Source organism: Oryzias latipes, chromosome 3, assembly GCF_053564925.1.
Source record: "Oryzias latipes strain Hd-rR chromosome 3, Olatipes_Hd-rR_3.1".
NCBI classification, from domain to species: Eukaryota; Metazoa; Chordata; class Actinopteri; order Beloniformes; family Adrianichthyidae; genus Oryzias; species Oryzias latipes.
In genome coordinates, this window is record NC_136239.1 from 35,595,637 (window position 1) to 35,620,404 (window position 24,768).

Sequence of the window (24,768 nt, forward strand, 5' to 3'; positions counted from 1 at the left end):
TTTTGCTGCTTTTTTAGATCTGCATAGTAGACAAACCTTCTTAAAGGGTGGTCTGCAAATGATCAACAACTTATGAGGAGCTTTTCCAGATTTTCCTGATTTCATTTCCTCGTGAGCTATGGCATCATTTCTAAAAACCATTCAAGACAGTTCTCTTTAGAATGCTTTGGAATCATAATGGTATCTCCAAACCAGCATGAACCTGTATTTACTTTCTGTGAGTCACAAGGTGGGAGAAACCTTGATTCCCAGATACATTTTAGGTCTGCGTTCAGCAGGATGCTGTGATGTATTTGTGCAGCATCAATTTAGTGTGATTAAAGTGAAACTTTTCATTTTTGTGAGCTATACATAGGAAATGAACTCTTGGTTGAAAAAAAAGTGTGGCTGAACTAACACTTCCTGTCTCCAACTTTTCTGTGTTCTTAGGTAAATATTTATAAGCTGCAGTTTCCCTCAAAATTTAGTGAGCACAAACATCAAAATAAGCTATAGGATTTTGAGACTGAGCTAGTTGTTTTGCATTAGTCCGATCGTGAAAAGCACTTTATATGTTGAAGTGAAGGTTGTATGTCACCTGAAATTTTGTTAATAGAACTGCTCCCTGGTTTTTAGGAAATCAGCTGTTATTTTCCTTTTAGCTAGATTTCTGCTCAAACAGCGCATGCGTCAGCGAATCCGCTTCTTTTTAGCTTTTCTAAGTGTTTTCCAAAAAACGAATCCCGTCCTAGTGTGAGGGAAAATTACATTTTGATTTTTGAACTGTCAGCGCTGGTTAAGACGAGTTTAAACCTCTCTGTCAAAAAACCCAGCTTCACGTCTAAGCTAAAGCTGTTTAAAATGAATCATACATGTTTTTTACATTTTTCAAAAACAAACTTAACTGTGTCAAAAAGCTATGTTCAAATTTAAGGATAAAAGTCCTTCTTACTAAAAAAAATGTTTTATATCATCTCATAACACATTTTCTAAGTTGTATGATTGCTTCAACTAGTTGTCATCTTTTTGTTACTTTAGGGTAGAAAATATGTTGAATAAAATACATTTTTTGGAAGGTATTTATATCAGAAATGACAGTAAAATACGTTTTCTTCCTCAAAGTTCACTAGAAAATAACTTTAAACTTTAAAAATGTTGTAAAAAACATTATTTTTTGCAGCTTTTAGTTTGTCACTAGTTGTCACTAAAGTCTATTTGCATTTAATACATTTCACTTTTTCTTCGTGAAAAATATATAATTTATTATTTTGTAAACCTGTAAAGCAGCTGAATTAGACAAATTACTTCATGAGAGAACAACAGTCTTAAAGTATTTTTATATTATTTTAAATCAAAATACCTAAAGTCACTCATGTCACAAAGCAATGTTGTTATTTTGGAGCTTCATTTCTCCCATCTCAGCTTACATTTCTATCAAAATGGTAGATACTGATGACATACTTGAAGCAGTAAAACTCATTTCTTGGAAAATATCCTTAACCAGCGTTTGTCCCGTTCTTTAATTTCTAACCACTCTCAACCGGTAGTTTATAGCAAACGCTGGCAAGCCGGCTGTATCGGGAGGTTTCTGCAGAGCAAGATCTCTTAGTCCTCAAGCAAAATGCAGGTGATGCCTCCCAAAGCCCAGGCCTGCCGTAAAAGAACCCTGAAATGATGCTTCATAATCGTCCGACAGATGCAAATGACCCAGAAGATGCACAGAAGCACAAGGTTTGCCAAAACCTAATGCCTGATGATCATATTCATGCTGCTATCATAAAATTCAAGCTGTTCACTAATCATTCAGACTTGAGTTGTGAGTTCTTTATTGTAGAAGGATGGATGGGGAATCCTTGTGCTTTCCCCCCAAAAAATACTAAATAAATGGAATTCTTCAAGTTCAAGTTGTTCCACCAGGTAAAACACGTTTTGGATAATGAAACAATTCATTTGAACTTTGTATATCCTTTTAAAACAGTTATCTTTTCTCAAAAACAAATCAATATTGAGTATAATTTACCCCTTTGAACGCTAATTTTCGCGATTGTCAAATGATCTTTTTCACAAAACCTTCACTGAGACCCAGACTTCCTTATTTGTCTCTGAGTCAGACAGAAATAACACAAGTGAAGTCATCTGCTGTGTTTATTTGCTCTGTCTCTCTGAAACTTCCCTCTTCTGTAGATTAAGCCTCAGAAGCTGCTACTTGGCAATTAAATCTATCAGAGGGCAGCAAAGAGCGCTCTGTCAGAGCTGTTCCAGTAATTGCAGTTTAAATGAATATGGATTCTGAAACTTTTGACTACACACGGCCAGTTAATTTGCAACTTGGAAGTTGGAAAAAGAGTTTTTCTCCTATCGCGTCTGCTGGTTTTGCCTTCTCCTCCGATGAACAGGGATGTCTCATTGACTCTCTCTCTCCTCTTTCTGCCCCTTTGCAGACACATAGAGAACTGGACGGGATTGGAGACTCTGAGGGACGTCGATATGGAGCTCTACACCGGACTACAGAGGCTGTGAGAGTTTCTTCTCTTATGTTGTGCTGCAGGTGTCTGGGGAGTTTTGTGTGAAAGTGTGGGAGGGGGGTAGACTCCTCACTGCTTGTCATTCCTGCACAATAGATGTGGAAAAGGGCAGAGGAACCTAAACATCTGATAATCTCTGTTTTCTATCACAGTTCCCCCATATTTACTTCAGAGACACCAATGGCTTGCTGCCACAGATGACAGCAGCAGTTCGGCTCAACACACGAGCCGATTTAATGTCTTTTTTTTTTTTTTTTCTCGTGGCGATATGAAATGTTAGGCAGATAGTGCATGGAGAAAAAGCAAGGAAGGTTTCTGATCCTAACACGAGCTGATGCTTGAACAAGCTTTTAATTCTCGCCTGTCGCATGCAGGTAGATCATCCTCCAGGCTTAGTGAAGCTGCTGATCAAATAATGCAAAAAAAACCAGGGGGCCAAATCAAATTAAAGGTGTGCCTTTGTGTGTTTTTTCATTTTTTGGCTGGTCTTGGTGTTGTTGGTTTTTTTTAGAGCAAACACACCAGCTGCTGCCTGCACACCACCTCTGTTTAACTGACTCCTGTCCACACAGCTGCAGCTGTGGATTTCTAAAAACCATCACACCCCTCCACATAAGTCAGAACAGATGCAATTTCCTTCTCCAAAAAATAAACCAAGAACAAAAAAAAAATCACAACTTTGAAGCAGAATGAGAATCTCGTTTCCTTTTGTGGTTTTGTTTTCTGAAGAACGAAAGAGGGAAAAACAAGCCACTTCACCCTCCCTGCCTTTAGCGTTGCTCCACTGGTGTGTGTTTGCACACGGATGTCCCGGTGATGGTCAGAGGGGCCGTTTAGGCGCGTACTGGTAGCCACGCCCCTGTCAGTCTGCCCCAAGGCAGCTGTAGCTACATTGGTAGCTTACCATCACCAAGAGTGAATGGGGAGTAAATGTTAGCACTTTAAGCATCTGGAAAAGTTCAACTAAATGCAATCCATTATCATTATTATTGGCTTCGAACTGCTTAGCAGACCCAATGAACTTGTACTTCAAACATTGCATTCACTTCTATAGGTTCAAATAATGTTGATCACCTTTTGCCTTCTCACTTTTGTCTCCAGGTGGTCTCAGTTTAGGTTCATAGCTGTTCGAACTCTCGCAGAGTTGTCTTGCATTCTTCTCATTTTGGGCTCCACCTATTGACTGTATAGGACGGGGGAATGTGAACCTTTGATGTGAAAAGAGCTGGACCTGTTTCTTACAGACCAAAACCCAGTGAGAGCTGCAAAGTAAATGGTAAATGGTAAATGGCGTATACTTGTATAGCGCCTTTCTTCCTACAAGGACAAAGCGCTTTACAGTCACAGACCCATTCACCCAGTCACACACACATTCACTCACACATTCACACACTGATGGCGGCTCCGCTGCCAAACACAGGCGCCTGCCTACCACCAGAGGCAAGGTGGGGTTCAGTGTCTTGCCCAAGGACACTTCGACTCATGGGCGTGCAAGGCGGGAATCGAACCTGCAATCTTATGATCATGGGTCGACCGCCCTACCGCTGCACCACGGCCGCCCACAAAGTCCCACTTTACTGCTAAAAAAAACTTTATTTATATTTTTGTGACCATTAAGCCAATACAAGTTTGTTTCAAAATAAATTGCATCCTGTGTGAAATGAGATCGTGAGATTTTTTTACAATCACACTTTTAGAAAATTACCTCTAAACAGCAACTAGAAGATAAGAATACAAGTTTTAACATATTCTAATAGTAAACTATCCTAACAGTAGATTTAACGTTTATACCATCATTTTATTCAGTTATCTGACATGTGTGCATTCTTGGAGAAATGCTAAAGCTTCCAATGCCTTTTGATTTTAATGTAATGTCATCTATGGTCTAAACATCTAAGATCACCTCACTTTGAAAACCCTAAATAAAAAAAGGATAAAAAAAGAACTAACAAACCTATTATTTATTGACAGCTACAACAGAGTAATTAAAGAGCCTCAGTGTGCAGACATCTGCTATAAAATAACTGGACTGAGTGACCCCTCCCCCTGGCGTTCCAGACAGGAAGTACCAAGAAGCCAGAATTCCCTGGACGTCTATAGAGAAATAAACATATGTCACTCATTCTAATTGTCAGAATAACCATTCTTGCTCTGCTACCTTTTTTATAGCATGTTCTTGATAATCCTAGTTTTTTTCATGGTATTTTTTTCTGTGATAAAGTTTTCAACTGACCAATCAGATGTAGGTGGTGAAAAGTAGGTGGTGCTTGCTGGTCCCCACGTCCAGTGATCAAAAGGTTTGACAAATTCCCTGGTTTCTCTGTAAAGCAAGTAAGATGCGCTCTCATGTGGGTTTCAAAAAGTGGGCCAAAAAACACAAAAGTTGCATGTTACTTTATAATCAAAGTGTGATTCATTTTTATTTAGTCAAATTGATTTGCTTTGAAAACCTTTCCCCCAGCTACGATTTGATGCGTTTTTTTCTTTAAAAATGAAAATAATCAACTGATCGAGGCAGAGCAGACTGTGCGCTTTATGACAGCCTGCTGTGTTTGCATTTCCGCTTTATAGTTTAAATCGTGTTTCAAACTAATCGTGACACAAGCCTCGCACTTCCAGTTTTGTCTATAAAGTGACTGCAGTGATTGCAGACTGCTCAGCAGCCAAACACATTTCAATCAATTATTTAGTCTACCTTTCAGAATAATGCTGCTGCTGCTGCTGCTGAATGGGGGGAAAAAAGATGTATTAATTGTGTAAATCATTAAAGGTAAAGGGAATGTGAATCCTTTTATACTAAAAGGGGAATATGGCTATCATAGATGAAAAAGAGACACCTAATTTGTGGTGTCGTTCAGTCTTCGGTCCTAGAACAAAGGAAAGCTAAATCACTCTGACTCCTTCATTAACTCTCACCATTTCTGACCACCTCTTTTGTGTAAGCTAATTGATGGTGTCGGAAACCGTTTCCCTCTGAAATCGCCCCGTCTAGGCCGTAGGCTACCAATCATTAAACATTCAATTAGCAAAATATTAGGTTGAAAATTACATATAAAAAAGCATCTAATTACCTGCGACACACTGTCAAGCAGCCATTGGGATTTATGAGGTCTTAAGTTTGCTCTTTTGCGGTTATTAAAATCTTTGTAATTCAGATCAGGTGCAAATGTTTCCTTCCCTTTATTTCCTGGAGCTCTCTACGTTATGTGTTATAACCTTTATTTTGAAGCTCAAGGCTATAGTCATTTTCACAGTTAGTACACCCAGGTAAAGCATGTGGCGTAGAAGCAATGAGCCAAGTACTGCTGTTTCCTTCATTGAAACTTGTAAATGACACAATGATTAATGAGGTAATACTAAAATGAAAAAGTTCTGAATTATGTTAAAAGTATTGAAAATATCAAAGGCCAAAAAGTCAGAGTTAAAAGAATGAAATTTAGTTACATCTCAACTATTAAAAAAAATAAATTAAATTTAATCGCCTAAATGTAATAAAAGATTGACCACATTTGTGATCACAGGACCGTTGGCCTCCGGATTTGGTATTTGAGGAATTTGGTCATTTTTTTATTCTTTGTGAAAGACTTTAGTGCAAAAAAAAACAAAGATGAGAAGACAAAAAACTTGAAGAATTTATTAATAAAGTCGATGACCAGAGAAAATGACACAAAATTGAAAAAACAAAAAGTAATTATGTCTAAGCTAAAACAGAGCAGGAAAAACTGAAAAACACTGGACAGTGGGATAAAGACCGTAAGATACCTGTACGAGTGTGACCAAAACAAGCCTTTGCCATAAACAAACAAGACTGTATGAGTTTGAAGCTTTAACACCGGAGCTTTGGCAGCTTAGATTTAACGTAACTCTGCAATGAACCCAATTCCAGCAGATTATGAAATGCAGAAAAGCAGATTTGCGTTAATATACAACCCTTTACAGCAGGAATGTACTAACCCAATCAGTGTAAACCAGCTGAATCTGATGTGGAGAAAAGTGGCTTCACTTATTTATGCAACACTTTCGCTTGTCAACTGTTGGATAACGGTGCAAAGCCGAAATGAAAAGCAGTTTTTCTCTGTTTCATAAGCAGCTGATTCACAGTGATCATGTGAATGGTCAAAGATTTACAGTATATCAAAAATCATGTGTAATTTTGATGCCACAGGTGATGTTTTTGGTATTAAAATGTTAAAGGATATCCGAATCTAGAAAGAAAAAAAAAAATGCATGAGGACAAGAGGATCTGAAAACCAATAGTAATTTAACAAACTGCTTGGAGAATCAAAAACTAGAACCAGGTGTGGGGTTTGACCAAGTTAAACGAATAAAAATGAAACAGAACAGAACATAAAGCACAATTTTATTTGATAAAACAAAGAATAAGAGTTAATAAGTTAATTTTGGTTCTAAAATTGAAGGATTTAGCTTTTCTGATAAGTAACGTCTTGCTATTTGATGAACTGCACTCACCTCCAGTTCATCCTGAAAAGCCAAAGTGCTTATGCGCCAGCAAAACAACACAATTTTGTTTGAACTTTAACTCTAACCGTTGACGCAATTAATGTAATTTATACAAATTCTGAAGTGGAAAAGAGTGGCTTTAAGCCTGTCGCGTCAATCATTCAGCCACCATTCCCTTTAATGGGATCAGGTGTGGGAACAGCTGGATCCCCTCAGTAATCAGGTAGACTTCACTGCCACAAATGGTTCAACGAGGAGCAGGGCTTTGTGCGAGTCAGAAGACCTTAAACCAAGTCTCCTTCCTGTATGACTGCTGGCTTTTCCACCGTCAGGCCTTGTGCTAACCCTGTTGTGCTCAGACTTGAAGGGTTCCGACCTCCCAGTGGTCAGAGGGAAAACACTCTACTTCAAACTGTTCTACGTGAGACACCACTGAATTGTGGGAAATGGAAGAAAATAAAATGAAAAGTTGAGTGTATTTTTTTTTTTTTTTTTTTGCAGTTGTTGGTGCAAATCCACTTTTCTCTGCATCAGAATGCGCTGGTTTAGGTTGATTGTGTAAACACCTTGCTGCTGCAAAGTGTTGCATATAAGTGCAAAACTACTTTCCTCAGCTTCAGAATCCTTTGGAATTAGTCTTGTTGTCAAAACTGAAAAGAATGTCAAGTAATAATACATTAAAATTAATTAGGCAACTTTGCAGACACCTAAAGTCGCCGTACAACTGAGTAAAAACAATTAAGATCAAGAACACTTAAATAGATTTTAAAAGACAGAGGGAATCAGGTTAGAGCTTTTGTGAAAAGGAGAGGTTTTTAGTTTTACTGTAAAGCTTGAAAATTTTTCAGTTTCTAGATGTCGGAGGGGAGAGAGTTCTAAAGCTGACTAACTGAAGGCTCTGCCCCCCATGGTGACTAGGCAACTGGTAGGAACAGCCAGCTGGGGGCCAGAAGAGGATCTCAGGCAGTGGGGGGCAATAAAAACTTGTAGGATATCCAAAACGTATGAAGGGGTTGTGTAGGGTTTTAAAAGTCAGAGGGAGTATCTTGAAGTGGATCCGGTAAGTAATGGGAAGCCAGTGGAGCTGTTGCAGGACAGGAGTGGTGTGGTTAGGAGGAGTCTGAGAGCTGAATCTGGCAGTTTCATAGTTCACGATTATGGAGGCTTTTTTTCTTTTTCTTTTTTTGTTGGAGTCCAAATAAAAGGAAATTGCAATGATCAAGATGTGAGGTAACCAGATGGTGTACAAGGACAGCAGTGGAGTGGGGGTGAGGGATGGACTGAGACGGCGCATGTCACAGAGGTGGAAGTATGCGGACTGGGTGATGTTATTGATGTGTGCGGTGAAGGAGAGCGTCCTGTCAAGGAAGACATCCAGACTCTTAACCAGAGGACAGGGGAGGATGGAGGAATTGTCAAAGGAGTTTGTTGAGGGGGACTTTTTGCCAATCAGAAGTTCTGTGTTATCATTGTTAAGTTTGATGAAGTTCGAAGTGAACCAGGATTTGACAATTTATTGGTGAGGGAAGTAGCTGGGAGAGTTGACTCAGCTTTGGAGGAGATGTAGAGGCGTGTGTCATTTGTGTAACATTGGAATTGAATGTTGTTTTGGTGAAATATTTGTCAGACGAGGAGGAGCTAGATGAAAAAAAGCAGGGGAGCCAAGACACCTGAGCTAAAGCATTGGTGTTAAAGAGTGATTGATTTTTATCAAATCCATTTTTAACATCATGGGGACATGTCACACTTGCTTAAAAACACAAACCATTCCCAAAGTTTTTGAGTTTTTAAACGGTATCCACCAGTTTCAGTGCTTCTAAATGCTTTTGGCGACATGATGAAATCCATTGTTTTTACTGTTAATCCTTCCAACTTATTACTGTGTTCTGGTCTTGAGAGCCGCAACGCCCCCTGGAAGGTTTCACATAAAAAAATCTCAAAGCTAATATTCACTGTGCTGCAACAGTCATTGTCTTTTGCAGCTGAAATCATTGTTGTCGTTTCTGGAGGGAAGAAAACAACAAAGCGTCACTATGATCTCAGAACAGAGTCGTGCTGATTCTAAAAGCTAAATAATGCGAAATGATTGTAGCCAATTCCCTCAGGGGAACCTATTGTCAGGAAGCACCCAAAAGCCCCTCAAGGACTCTTAGAACTTTTGTACAACAGCAAATCTCAGCAAAAGACTACAAAGCCGTGATCCGATTTTCGGAAGGTAATTGGCAGCAGCAGCTTGGTATAATCAGCTCAGTGCGTGAGCCGTGCATGAGGCGCTCATTGATGATGTCTGTGACTTCTCTGAAAAGAGACATCTGTGATTACAAGATTAGAAGTCATTACAATTGTGGCCCAGAAGAGTGGTTTCCATTCTGGGATTTCCAGGCTTCCTTGAGGGAATTCCACTGGTTGAAATGAGAATCGGTATAAAGTCACCATTTTTTCACTTTATACCAGTTTGAGCGAGCAGGAAAATCGAAAAAAATCAAAAAAAAAAGTCTCAATTGCCGGCTCCTGTATGCAGGGGTTCCACTCTGAAGCGTTTCCTTTAGTTTTTACGTCATTTTCCAGATTTCTCCAGAACTACATGGTTGTTTTCTGTATTGTTTTATCTGTCCCTTATCTCTCTTCTTTTTTCAGAACCATCATGAATTGTAGGCTGAAGGTGATCCAGCCCCGAGCATTTGCTCAGAACCCACACCTACGCTACATGTGAGTACATTTTCTATCTTTGAAAGCATGCTTTTTGTCCAGTAAAATAATTTATTACGATCTCTGTAGCTTGACAGCTTGTAGCATTTGGCTGTGTGGATGAGTTAAGGTGAACTTCCCTGCAGAAGATGATGCACTTGATAGAGACTGGCTCCTGGAAAATTGTGGCACTGCTATTCCTGTTGCACATCTTAAATGAGACATCCATTATTTGCCTTGAATAATTGGATTCCTATCTGCCCCTCTTTTTTTGTGCCTCGGCATAGCAACAAGTCGGAAACGCACTTCCATTTAGACCGCACTCACCAAATGGACAATTTGTCCACGAGGCTGAGCATCAGAGAGCTGAGCGAAGAGCAAAGTAATTTCTTTAACAAAGGCTGATGTGTCACCGTATGACAACCCGCTATTCCCCAATTTTCCAGCAGTAAACACCTTGAGGAACTCAGTCACAGTCTTTTACCTGAACACACTGCCATTTGCAATTTCTACATGTTGATCTATGACCACTTAAGACTCAGCAGTCACATGCAACAGTATAATGTAGGCTCAAAAGTGCAGTATTATTCATTTGACAGCTTAATCTCGCCTGTTACTCAAGCAGAAAATACTAGTTAGACTGTGCTGTCATGCAGCATGACTGGCATCTGGAGGAAGTTCCAGAGAGCTTGCATTTTTCTCTGTTTGTCAGTTGGAGTCTTCAAAAAATTCCCAATTGCTCATCTCTTTATCTGGTTAGGTGATTGGTGGAGCTAATAGAGCCTATCAGCATTTAATGAAAGTTATTTAAATCCTGCCTTTGCTTCACTTTGCTTCCCGGAAGATGGATTTGCACAAGACTGAGAGGCTGAACAGCAGATTGAAAACAAACAAATGGTTTCTTTGTCTCTCCTGGCTTCCTTCTTTTCACACATTTATTTCCTTTTGTCCTCACCTGTGGGGTAATTTGAAATCTGCAAACGATAATTAAAATGCAATCAATTAAAGCTGAAACCAAGATCTTTTTTTTTTTTTTTTCCTACAGAAGTGCAAATGAATGCATTTGTCTCGTGAAATGGCACAGCCTGTATGTGTTCCAATCTCTGCATTTAGAAAATAAATTACAGCTGTGGCATATCAAACTGTGTGCAATCAAAATGATTGAAAATTTCCTGTGATCAAAAAAAAACATTGAACATGAGGCATTGATGTTTCATGCATTTATGGTCGATGGTGTGCGCATGCTAAATAAAAGCTGCAGTTTAAAAATGCAGTAACAAAAAAAACCTCAAACTATTTTTTCAGCAATTGTTTTTCACTATTTGAAATCAACACACTTTGATCATAGTGTGATGACTCTTGTTTATTTTTATTTTTTTTACATCTTTGCAATGCGCTCTTGTACCATTGCTTACCTGTCAGTTAAATGTTTTAAACTAAGCAAGCCTCAACACAGGTTTTGAAACTCCTTTTTTTTTGTCAAAAGTGGAACAAAAATCTATTTTTAAACTATTGGAAAATTGTGAAATTTTAAATTCAAAACTTTTATTGTTTGCATCTCTTATCAATCAGTAGATGCTGCAGCTGGTGACTCGGCCCCTCCCACAGATGGGTATTCATTTGTTGATTAAAGCTTCAGATACAGGAGAGAATGTCATTCCTTACTTGCACAATTACTGCTCTTTACCTACATTTTAAATCATTCAGTGTTTTCAAAAATGCAAATAGCACCAATATGTTTTTTTCTTTCTATTTATATAAGTCAGCTTCAATGTTTGCAGTCCTTAGCTCGCATGGAAAAATGAGCATCCATTGGATACAACATGCAGCATCTGGTGTGTGGGGTTAAAATGAACAAATCTCTCAAACAAACATCCATACAAAAAGCAGACAAAAACAAGCTACATCTAAAGTGCATCCCATTTTGTAGTAAATACTATTTTTTTCACTGTCCTATGTCTTAATCATAAAAACTACATAAGGACTTTTTCTGTTTTCAGGGCAAAGTTTAGCCTTAACAATGTGAATTTATTGGGAATCTGATATTAGCTGGCAGGTATTTAAAGTTGCACATCTTTTGCAAACAAAAAATTGCCCATGGGGATCAAAATAGCAAAAAAACTGACAATGTGTTAAAAGAGTTTCTTAGGTCGGCCTCTATAGTTCTGCTATGCAGGTGGTTGTAACTCGCAGGCCGCTTAACGGAATTCTAATTAGCTTTTAAATAACTGTACCAAATGGGAATATTATGGTTAAATCATGCACTTTGCTGATGTTTTTGCAAATACCTGAATTCTTTTTCTAATTTTCTAAATTTTCTAATTTGAGTGAAATCACCTGCTCTGACAAAGGTCTGAAATGCTCCACATTAAAAACACTGATGATATTGCATAATGATTGCCTGGCTCAGTTCTGTCCGTCACAGGCCGCTGTTCTGGTGCTGTTAATGCTAGTGGACAGTTGCTAGGTGACAATGAGGATGATGATGTCAAAGATGATTAATTACTGCCCGGGCTCACCCTCAGAGGGACGACCTCTTTGACGTCTGTGTCACAGAGGTCTGTTCAAAGCTCAGGACAGCAGAGTCTCAGCCGGTTGCCCCTCTGTGGGGAGAAGCAAAGCCTTCATCATGTCTACAGGCCAAAACTGGATCAATTATTCTCAGTAAAGATCTTATTAATTCCACGTGCTGTAAACATGATGACTATAATTAACACCCAGCCCAGTTATGCTCGCCTCTCAATTAGTATTCTGCTCTATTTTTTAAAAAATGCATTATGCATTGCAGTATTTAGGATGCATTTCAGGATGGATGTCTTCTTGAGTCAGTGGAAAACATTTGTAAACTTGGTTTAGTGCACTCTAAGGAAGTTGGTCCTGCTTTGTTTTGTTGCTTTTTTTTAACATGATGCTGAAATCCTCCACTGTTCTTCTTTTTTTTCATGCTGGCAGGACTGAAAAAAGTCTTTTTGACCAGGATTTATTATTTCATGAAGCCCCAATTGCTTAATTTTAGCATCTCCATTATTTAAAGGTTTTTACAAAGTGAAATTCAATGGATATTTCTGCGTCAATAAGGACATTCATATATTGATTTTCAAACTGGGTGCTATCACATCTTTAGAACATTTACAGAAACATATTGGAGAAGAACATCCATTGTGAGATGTTTTAAATCATTCCTTTTAAATAAGATAGCTTTTGCAAGAAAATTAAGCAGAGATTTATGTGGCAGTCCTTAAATCTCTGTTATAATGACTCCATTTGCCAGATAAACTGAATTAATATTTAACAATATTACTTCTGTCATTTTCTTTTTTAAAATTTGGAATTTCTTATATCAGTTTTATACACCAATATATACAGCACATACGTTGAATTAGTGTAAAGCATTTTAGCGAACAAGGTAGGGTGAGGTAGGGTCTGTTATAAGCCAGCAAAACAGCTGACAAAGATGGAAAATATTCAGGCACAATCTTTTATCTTTGATGTTTTTGAATAACAATTTATTTTCCAGGAAGGCGTGTGAACTCAGAAAAAAAAATGCTGATAAATGAGTTCCCCTTTGAGAGTTCTGCGTCATCAAACTGCAGGTAACATGCCTTTTCAGAAGAAAAAAAGAAGTACTGCAGATGCTTTCAATTCAGAATCAGAAGGAGTTCAAGTTTAACTTAGCCGTGAGCCTTACTTATTTATTTAATCCATGTTTACTTGGGTGGTTGCACATCTCTCCTGACTTTGGGTAGGTTAACAGACATCTCATTATTATCAATGGAGCCAAAGATTTCCTTGAAAACTAGCAATTTGGCAGGACCGTTTTAATGTAATATAAAATACGAAACTAGACAGAAAGCTAATATTATACATGATTATAAATAATTACTCTGAACAGCCTGTCAAATAGTAATAATGTGATGTAATAACTGTTGTAAAATTTAAGTGACTTTTTTTAAGTTAAAAGGGTCAAATCATAGGCTAAGGCATAGTAGAATGTGTTAATGTGTTGCAAAAAAATTGATGCAAACAACCGTTCTGGTTCACATTCATACCATTAACCTTTGGAGCAAAAAGTCCACTTACTCATTGGTAAATTAGGCTCATATCACATGAATTCGGTGCAGTCCTCTAAAACACATGTTTGTTTATGTAATTTTTTAGGCATTTTTTTTAACTGGACAAAACGTTCTTCTTCTGACCCTTTTGCAATGTACAGATTATATTGATTAGTGATTCTTACTAGAACTCTTAGTGAAGTGACTGGCTTACTTAACCCTACAACCACCAGTCTGAATAGTGTGGCAGATGGGCTTCATTCGAATGGAACTGAGGGACAGCTCCCCTACGTAACAGTAGATTAGGGAGTGGAGCAATATGTGAAATATTCTATGATCACTAGCTAGCCTGACAATGGTTTGATGAATAAATACAACTGTGTGTCATCTGCATAACAGGGAAAATGAATGCTGTCTTTTCTGATATTTTCCTTAGGGTAGCATGTAAATCATAAACAAGATGGGTCCTAAAACAGAGCCCTTTGGGTCTCCGTAGCTAACTTGAGTGCAATGAGAGGACTGTCCATTTACATTAACAGTCTGGTACCTATCGGATGAATAGGATTCATGTCATGCTCTAACCTTTGGAGTCAAATACTGTGGTTGATAGTGTCAAAAGCTGCACTGAGATCTAACAGGACCAGAATAGAGAGTAGTCCCTTTTCTGAAGCCAATAATAAGTCATTAGAGACTCTAGTGCAGTTTCAGTGCTGTGGTGTGGTCTGAACCTTGACTGAAAAGCTTCAAAGTGGCTATTGTCCTGTAGGTGGCGGTGAAGCTGCTTAATTACAACTCTTTTTAGGATCTTTGAAAAAAAACGGAAATTTGGTCAAAAGTCGGCTAGATTTTCAGGATCTAAACTGGGCTTTTTCAGAAGAGGTTTAACAACTGCATATTTAAAAGACTGTGGCACATAAACTTTTTCTAGAGAGGTATTCGTTATGGTTAGTATGGGTTCATTAATTAGGGGAAAAGTTAATTCACTGCACTTCACTGTTTCCTTTTTATTTTTTATAAAACTGTATAGATCGTCTAAATGTTTTGTTTTTTATATACCTAGGGAACCCCATTACTCAGCTAAGTACCAACAGTCCATTTATGCAGGATCAGGGGATGTGACAGCCGTATCATTTATCATTCTGCGTATTGTTTTGAAGCAGAGGTGAGAGCTCATAACTGCGCGCATGGCAGAATGTAACTTGATAATCATAGCCATTAAATTCTAAAAAACATTGTAGGTCTTTAAAGGCAGACAGATGGATCTGAAAGGACCGCTTGTTGAAGGGGCAGCTGGTGTTTATGGAAATCTTAGTTTATACTGCTGAGCATTAAAAGTGAGCAGCAAACCCGCCTTTTTGCCCACTCCCACTTTGTTTCCCCTCAGACCATTGCTGTTGCTCTGATTGTAGTAAAGCCTTAGCAGAGCAACGCAGAAAACTTTGTTGAAAAGAAGACAATAGTTTAGAAAGTCTGTCATAATGCTTAAAATGTTGCTTCTTTTTATAAATCAATTTCATTTTCAACAGTCATAAAGGTAAAGTCTATGGAAGCGATTGTGTAGCATAAATAAAAATAAAAGTCAAAACCAGAAATGCATTTTCAAAATGAAGCTGCATTTTTTTGACTCAAAATTAAAATGAAAAAGCAATCCACCAAAATGCTTTTTCATTTCCTTCCCCAACACTGCTTATTCTGTCACTTTATTAAAATGATAATGAAAATGGTATTTGACATTTCATTTTCAAAAAGTTTTCTGGTAAATGTGTAGCAAAATTCATTTAGAAATGTCTAATTTTGAGTCATTTGATGCAGTTACATTTTGAAAATAAAAAGCATTTCTATTAATCCATTTTAATTGTCAAATGAGACATTTCTAAATATATTATGCCACACATTTAGCAGAGAACATTTTGAAAATGAAATGTGAAATACCATTTTCATTATCATTTTAATTAAGTGAAAATGTTTAATAGGTAAAACAGACATGTAAACATTTGGGCATAAATAATTTTCATGAAAAGAACAAATAAATGAATGAAATGAAATAAATGAAAAGTGACAGAATAAGCAGTGTTGAGGAAGGAAATGAAGAAGCATTTTGGTGGATTGCTTTTTCATTTTAATTTTGAGTCAAAAAATGCAGCTTAATTTTGAAAATGCATTTCTGGTTTTGACTTTTATTTTTATTTATGCTACACAATCGCTTCCATATAAAGTCAGATTGTATTATAGGTAAATTTGGAGTTAAAAATTTGTTCACACTTCACCACCCTGCTAGGCAGTTAATTACTATTGAGAAACATTTTGTTTGAATTTATAGCTCATGTTTATTCACTGACATATCTGTGTGGTTTGCAGTGATGCAAAGTTCAAACTAGAGCTGAGCTACAAGATTTCCCTCTCATGAAGCAGACTCTATTCTTAAAGAGCCCCATTTGTTCAGTATTTTGTTCATAAATTAGCGTGTAGATTCTGAGATGAGGCTCTGTGGGTGTTTTTTGGCTCACAATTGAAATGTCTAACCTTTACCTGAAGCAAGTTGAGCATCCATTCCTGCAATGTTTGCTAACAATCTCGTAAGTTTCCCACTAATGAAAGATGTACTCCCTAATGTTTGGAGATGGCAAGGTCTTCTCTGAAAGTCATGTGAGACAACAGTTTATTGCGTGAAATTGCTTAAATTGTTAGAATCAATAAAAAACCCAGCAACCTTCTTGTCCCCTGTTGGAAAAATAACTTTTTTTTTAAATATGAAAACTACACAAAGAATTGTTTGATGTCTCAATGGGATGTAAATCCTATAAGAAAAAAAAAAACAATACCTAAAATGTGTCATAAATTTTATATAACTCTTTTGTGTTGTTTTTTGTGGGACCAACAATTCTGCAGCAAATCCTACATTTTTTACATTAACAAACACATGAAACAGCTTTGAACCTCCTAAGTATCATTACGGGACTCTAAAGGCCCAGTAATATTTTACTCTGATGCTGCAGAAAACAACCATACGGCGTTCCGATATATCAACACTTTTCAATAAACACAGACAGAATTCTGTAAACAAGCAACCTAATCTAGACTCGATTTTCTTTGTCATTTGGCCCTAAATGCTCCAGATGACCCGGTTTCTTCCTCTCAACTGTACTAAGCTGCTCTTAAATCATAAGAAAAAGAAACACACTACAAGGACATACTTTGCTTGGCACAGACCTCATTTGAGAGACACCAAAAAGGATTTTAAGAAGCATCATTAAAACATCTCTGATTTTCTAACAATTTTTTAATAATAAAATGTATTTATTGATTATGTGATTGGCTTATGCCAAGCAATTTAAAAAAGCAATTTGTGAAAATAATTTATACATTGATTAAAAATGAATAAAAGGAAACAATATTATATATTACAATTGTTAATACTTTTATTAAGGCTTTATAAGGATTGATCAGTTTAAAACTTGAATAACTACAGACAAAATGTTATGAAAAAAATTAGGATTAGCAAGAATGGTTATTCTGACAAATATTATGACTGAGTAATAGCTGTTTATTTCTCTATAGAAGTCAATAGGAGCCAGCAGGTACTTCCTGTTTGGAACACCAGGAAGGAGGGGATCACTCAGTCCAGTCCTAAAATTTTCAAATCAAGTTTGATTGCTTGAAAATGGGTGGGAAGAAGCAAATGTATATAATCCCAGCCCTAATATGACTGACTATTAAAAGTGTGGCATTAATTGTAAAACCTGGGATTTATCTACTTTTCTCCACTTATCTAAAGTAGCAACATAACCTAACCTTCATAGGTGAATTCACACATTTATTACCTTATTATTGTGAGAGTTTCAGATGATTTCCAAATATTTACTGTTATGGTTTCTGTTTATTTCTGTCAGATGCTCCTCTGACTTGTGGTTGCCTCTTACCTTTCTTTTATGAAGTAATGTTTCCGTGTTGTGTTAAAACTGGGTTTTTGATTTTTGAAGTTCTGTCTCAATTTTTTTAACGGATCCCTGTTTCTGCCAATCATCTCTGGTCCTGTACCACTTAGGCCCTCCCAAATCACCCACCTACCATAATTACCGTTTTCATTTATCGTCCATTTGTTGTTGAATAAAAAACAGCATAAGACATCAGCAAAACTTTCTGTTGATGTTCCCACCGATTTAGAACGATGAATAAAGTTTTCTTTTGCTTGAATGTGACTGAGGCTACACGATGGTGGTTAGTACTCTCATTTACCAGCGTAAAGGCTCTGCTTCTTATGTTGATTAGGGATTCTTAATTGTCTCTAAGGTGAAAATTTGGGTGCATGTGTTGGGTTCCTTGTCTTTCTGTGGCCCTGTGATGGATTGGCGAACTAGCCTGGTAGTGAACCCAGCTTTCGCCGAACAACTGGGTAGGCTCCGGCATCCTTATGACGGTGAACAGGACTATGGGACTTGGAAGATGAATTAATATACGAATGGGAAAAAAAAAAGTGACTGTGATTATAGCAGCAGAAAGATATTGGCTGGCTGAGTACTTGTGGGTGTTTTGTGATCTCCTTTCCATTATGGTTTCTCTGTCAAAGATGGACTTTTCGTCAAAGCTCATGTTGCGTCTTATTGGCAATCGGAGCTTACCTACTGTGACGCTGATGATACGGAAGATAGGTGCTGCAGTAAAATGTCTTTAGATAACAGTAATTGTAGGAGAGCTTTAATCTCCTTCAGAAAAATCTTTTGTGAGATCACACACCCACAGATGCATTGATGTTGCGCCGCACCCCATCCCCACTTTTCCACCCTACAAGTGATCACATTAAAGGACATCATCTTGTGTATTGCTCCTTGAGATTTATTTTTCAGGGAGTAATTGTGTTTGCCCAGAATGGCACGGAGGCTGAGCTGGGTTAGCTTCATTAATATTAAATCTTTATTGTGCATTGCGTTTTGTAGCCAGTTCCATTTCAGTCTCTTTCACATGTCTGAAAAGTGGCGATATGACCTTGCTTTGTCTGGACAAGCAGAGGACAGAAACCGTGAAAAAAACAGACAAACACTGTTTATTCTCTGGCTGCTTAAAATGCTCCCCATTCGCTGGAGCTGAAGGTGAGGAAAAGCTGTTTTCCCCTACAGTAATGACATATGTACATGTTCACTGATGCATTACTAAACCCAAAGCCTTGCATTTGGTTTGTACCTGTTCTGATATGTGTTGCTACTGAAGGCTTATTACAGAAAGTACAATATGTATTTGTTAAATTGTGATTCATTGGAAGACTTTGTGTGTAGTTCAGTCTCTCTTGAAGTGAAACCTAGCTAAAAATCCCCAAAATGCCCATTTCATTTCAGTTCCTTGTGATGTGAGTCAGAGAAATGTACAGTTTGCTTTTGCTCTTCAAACATTGGCAGAGTTATTTCCAGTTGTCCCATATGCATTCTCTGTAAGACAGGAACTATTAAACTTTCACAAAACGTGATGGGTAATATGAACACATTGTAATTGGACTTCATTCGTCTACAAGCTTCATGGATAAAAACGATACAGAATACAACTAATTCAGCACCAGATGGAAATGTTCTACTATTGCAGACTAAACTGAATAAAGATAATAACAAAAACATTTTGCTGTGCAGTTCACAGTAATTGTTCATTTTAAACATCTTACAGATTCAAAGTGTGTCTTATTTTGTGTCTTTTTCTTTAAAACCCCACTTCAGTGTACAGAACCCTGGTATGGGTTAAAAAAAACAATTCATTCCCTCGAAAAAATTGTGATCTTTACACACCCCATATTTTCAACCGGAAATAAACCTACATGATTCCAGTTACATCTTTATTGTAAATAAGATAACTGGTTTAAAACAATAATAAAATATATTTTGTCATGGCGTCTTTGAGGTTTCCATTGACTATAGCTAGGTGAGCACTATGCCGGGCAGCTGGCTGGCATTGCGATCTCTGGCGGCGGAGCTTGCTATGCCGTCATCCGTGCAGCTGGCTGTCCAGCAATAAAATGTTATGTTGGTGTTGTGCTTTGGGATTTTTGTCAAGAAAAAGAAGTTTAACTTGGCTCAAAAAATGTTGGAAAAACACTGATCTAAGATGCCATAAACTGAACAGAATTGGGCTGAACTTCCAAGCTAAGTTATCTTAGGGCCACCAGACAAACACTGGCATACACACCTAGAGTCACTTTAGATATACCAATTCAAGTCACAACTTTCCTTAAGGGTGGATGTGGGCTGTCTGTGGGGGATAAGTAGGCAAATCTGAGGAGGGCACGCAGATTTGCCAATCATAAGATTGTAAACAACCTGGGGAGCCCATAAAGCAAAAATGTACATGCACATTTTTTTCTACAGCCATGCTACTGACATCAGGTTGTAGTGAACATGTGAGGGTAAGTAGGTGAGATTTACACAGATTTAATTTTATTCCATTTTCATGAGGTGGACGCATCAGTCTCAAGGGAAGTGCAAGAAACACCTGTGGTCCTTTCCAGATGGAGCCACTCCTCTCTAAACCCCTCTACGACCCTCAGACAACCCTTAAAACCTGCAGCACCCTACAGGGGTTGAATCATACAGATGCATCTGAGTAAAGCGTAACCAATGACGTGTTTTTGGACAATGGGAGATAACCAGAGTGCCCTGATAAAACCCACGCATGAACAAGGAGAACATCCAAACTCCACAACAGCAGACCCCGCTGGGATCCGACCCAGGGCCTTAGTGCTCTGAGGCAAGAGTATTGACCACTATACCCACAGTATTTCGTGAAGCAGTATTTGAATAGTTCAGGTCTTACTTTGAGATCATGTAACATAATTCTCAAAAAGATCATCACATCCTTTACAATAAGGTGGCAGACATCACAGCGGAACAAAAACTCCTTCCCTTTGGTGAGTGAAGACTCGGTAGAGATGACATGTGACATGACAGGAAATGTGCCCATAGTCTATGGATAATAGTGCTGGCTAATTGCCTTGAGTGTAAAGATGCTTGAAACAGAGCGAGTATAGTGCTTTGCATGCAATCACACCTTGGAGATTGGTCTATTTTTATGTGCTTGTGTGGGCGCCAGGTGGAACGGTGCAGGGACTGCGGGCATCATCAGTGTAATCGTTTCGTCTGCCAGTCGGCCGCTGCCTGTAGTGAACAGGCTACCTGAGGGCCGGGATGAGCAAATCTTTCAAACAAACAATAAGGACAGTCTATTTAAAAAAAAAATGCTGAAGGAGAAAGATTTTTAAAGACTTAACAAGGTAAACTAAGAAATAAGGCTCCTTATTATAAGGGGTTTGAGGCTTGCTTGCCAGATGACCTGAGTTTGAAAGTGACATTTAAGAATAGAAGAAAAAAAAGTAAAAGAAAAACATAGCCAAGAAGATTTAATGAGTGAGTCTCTCACTTCCTTCTCCCTGTGGTGAATGACCTTTCTGACTCCCCAGTGACAACGTTCCCACCAGATTTATTGGGCTTCTACCTCGACTGGTCTGGAATAAAGAGGAGAGTTGCTTCACCATCCAGACGCTGACCTTTAATTTGACACAGGCGGGGACAATCATGCCGCACGACACCTGGCCGGCCGGTGACATCAAATAGAAAACTGGACTCGGTGGCGGCAGCATTGATTTGAAAGCCTGGGACCTTGTAGTGGTGCCTTTGCTGATAGACACCATTTGCACCATGAGCTTTGTGTGGCGGATAAAAGTAAGGAAGATGAATGTCACAGCAGTAGAACAAGAACATGTGCAGAGATCAGAGACAATGGCTATTACAACAGTGGATGGTCCAACTAGCAGCTATCTGGTGTCTTGGTGTTAATTGAACACTTGAGTCAAACATAAATGAGTCTTAAAGTTGCCTTTTTTCTTCTAAAAAACAAACAAACAGGAAGCAGGAGCAGTTTAATTTTCTTTATCTTATATTTCTTGTCTTCACACTGAAGGGTTAGAACAAGCAGATAACTGCAACAAATTGGGAATTTGTTCAGTGGGTAACATGCCTTTGCTCATCAGTAACTAGTATTGCTCCAGCAAACGTGTAACACCAAAAGTGATTCAGCGGGTTTAGAAGATAGATGGATGAATGAATAAATGGATATATGGATGGATGGATGGGAAAAACTGAGGTTACACAACCATGATACATTAGTTTTATTTTATAAAAATAAAGTAAATCAAGGTAATCCGGACCTGGTCTTGATCTGGATGACCTTGATATAAAATATTCATATATTTATTTTTTATATAGAGCCAACCCGCATGAATGAGAACCTTCACAGATGTTAGTTGTAGTTGTTTTGGAGCTCTCTTGTGATTTTTAAATTTTTTTTATTTTATTTTTTATTTATTTTTTTTATGCTTGCTTTTATGCTTCTTCTCTCTTTCTAAGGATTTATTTTTACACTCTGCTTATACACTTGGTAAACCAACATGCTTCATTCCAACGAGCTCTCATTTCCATCAGAATAAGTATACATCATTACACTTGGGACATGCTTGATACACATGTGCAGCTACTTTGCATTCCATTGCAGGATCCAGCCTTGAATCAACAATAACGCTGCTGAGATCATACTCTAACATTTCCTGCCTCCTCTGCTCTGTGTGGGCGACTTTCTGCTCTCACAGTGTGTCAAATTGGAAGCTGGCGTTGCGCTGCGGGTAAAGGTTGCACAGCCCTGGTCCTCTCTCAGTGACTGATCCGCTGCTTCACTGCCTGGGATGAAAACGCATGACTGCTGGACATAACTGTTGGGGAAGTGAAGTGGACTTAAGGATCGCCCCCTGTCATTTGATTTTGTAGTGGCTCACCCCCGCCATTTCTCAAAGCTTCACCACCCACAATGCACCACAAAAGTTTAGTGTGTACACTGTGGTTTGCTTCACCAGTGGGTGGACTGTACTAAGTTAGATAAATCTGGCTGCTCACAGTGTTGAGAGAAAATGTTTCCTTTCTTGTTCTTAAATAATTCAAGTCAAGCGAGTTGTATTTTATATAAAAATAAGAGACCTTCTGAAACGGATCAATGGATTTTGTTTGTTCATCAATTTTCTTTAGATTATTTTAAATTGATTTCTTGACTAAAAAGGTTTTGCAGGAATCAGACCTGATTATGGAGGCAAAAAAATAAATTATTATTTGCACAAAAAACACTTAGTTTCATTTATGTGAAGGAACTGGAGGACAGCTAACACTTTTGTCATTGAGAGAATCGGATTCGGACAACTTCACCCCCCCAAAAAATGACACGACAAAATCGGCACTCTGTGGAGGGGGTTAAATCATTTACCACATGTGGAAGTTATGGAGAGCAAACAAGCAGTTTAAATTTGATAAGCACATTCATGAATTCATACTGAACTCAAATTTACATATCATCCTTGTGCTCCGGTGCGTGGAAATGCGTGCGGCTAATATCTTGGCAAACACAGATGGGGGGGTTGCCACCCTCCGATAGTTGTGTCATGGTGCATGCTTTCTGGGAAATTCCTTGCTTGAGTGATTTTTATCAACTGGAGCCAGAGGCAAGAAGCAAGTCATTTTGACCATCCCACAGAAAACACTCTGACAAGCAGAGTTTTGGCCAAAATTAAGGTTCTTTTGCCACAGTTCTTCCAACCGTTTTTGAGAGTTTGTAAGGAACATTTGTTGAAAAACCCTTTTGAAAAGATTTAAGCTTCAAGTGGCAAAAACAAAATTGTGAATTTTGATTAAGTCCCTTGAAAGCAGAGATTCCACATTTTAAATTGAAAATACAAACTACTCAAGAGGATAAACTTTCAGCTGTATTTGCATACTATCCACGATCCAAAACACCAAAAATGCTTGCCTCCTGTTTTTGTGCTGAATGAAAGTGAACAGATTCAGAAAAATCTAACACTTACTGGCCTGCAAGGGTAACTACGTAGTAGCCAACCAACAAAGGATTTTACAGTAACACAAAGTATAAGGATAACAGTGCTGCATCTGCTCTAAATGCCTTTTATGGAGGCAAGTTAATGCTCAAGTTTGTGCAGTAAAATCCATAGTGAATGATTTCTCTAAACCACCATCATGGAAAAGCTTGTATAGTATGGGAACATACTATTTCTTAGTTACATGTGAATACAAAAATATTTCCATTACAATTCAGTTTTATTTATATAGCCCAAATTTACAACAACAGTCGTCTCAATGGACTTCGTACCGGTAATTATGAGGTAAACATACAATCAAAAAGGATTATAAATGCATAAATTTTAATACTCCACTCGCTCACATCAACACATCATGGGCCAAAGCCGAGTTGATTGGTTGATGTAAGAGATTCTTCACCAAAATTCAGATATTTGAACTTGTGCTGCAAATTGTTGCGCCTCCAGAATGGCCGTGCCCTCACACTCATATCACATTGCAGGACCACTGATTGCATCTGTACATTGACTTAACATTGAAACTGGCCACACCTGCCACACCTGAAATCAGCTGTAGGCTTTTGGAGAGTGTTGGACTTTCTCGTTTTGCTTACATGTGAAGGGTGGAAGAGTGTTGCAGGACGAAAAAAAACGCTTGATGTATTTTACATAAACAGAATGACAGATGGCTAGAAGAAACTAAATCAGACGGAGTTAGTGAGAATGGAAAAAAAATGTGGTCGAAAAAGACACGAGACAGAGAAAGGGCCTCAAACCAAGCTTGAAATCTGAGTAAAAGGAGCAAAATTGAATTTGAAAGAAAAAAAAAAAAGAACACTGCAAGGGAGAAGAACCAGCAGGACATGCGCTGGGGGGGTAAAAACAGGAAGAAGGAGCAGAAGACTGAAGAAATTGAGCATTAAAGCACTGTTGAGGGAGAGGGAGTCCTTCACCTTGAGTTCTGTTGAGAGAGACAGGGAGTATCCAGGTTGTGTGTGTGTGTGTGCGAGAGGGCAGCCTTTACATCGATAATCACAGCACTCCAACACAGCATTACACCTCCTGATGGCTGCGCTGGTCCGGAGACGGCGACGGGTGGTTGCGGGTCACGGAGAGCCACAGAAATAATGGCCTTGGTTAATGCAGTACAGGACATTTTGCCTTAAGGGACCTGGTGTCA

The 24,768-nt window shown here is 38.3% G+C and overlaps 1 protein-coding gene across 4 annotated transcripts in view; it reads left to right on the top strand.

The window, feature by feature from the left end:
• The window catches only part of ntrk3b (neurotrophic tyrosine kinase, receptor, type 3b), a 271,299-nt gene that overhangs the window by 71,730 nt on the left and 174,801 nt on the right, over window positions 1-24,768 (top strand). For 3 of the 4 annotated variants that reach the window (XM_023953662.2, XM_023953663.2, XM_023953664.2), the window contains exons 2-3: window positions 2,421-2,495; window positions 9,603-9,674. In XM_023953662.2, the coding sequence (XP_023809430.1) occupies window positions 2,421-2,495; window positions 9,603-9,674 (147 nt within the window). Of the gene's footprint in view, window positions 1-2,420; window positions 2,496-7,310; window positions 7,434-9,602; window positions 9,675-24,768 lie in introns of those variants that run through there. The other variant, XM_078944664.1, reaches the window with a different exon arrangement.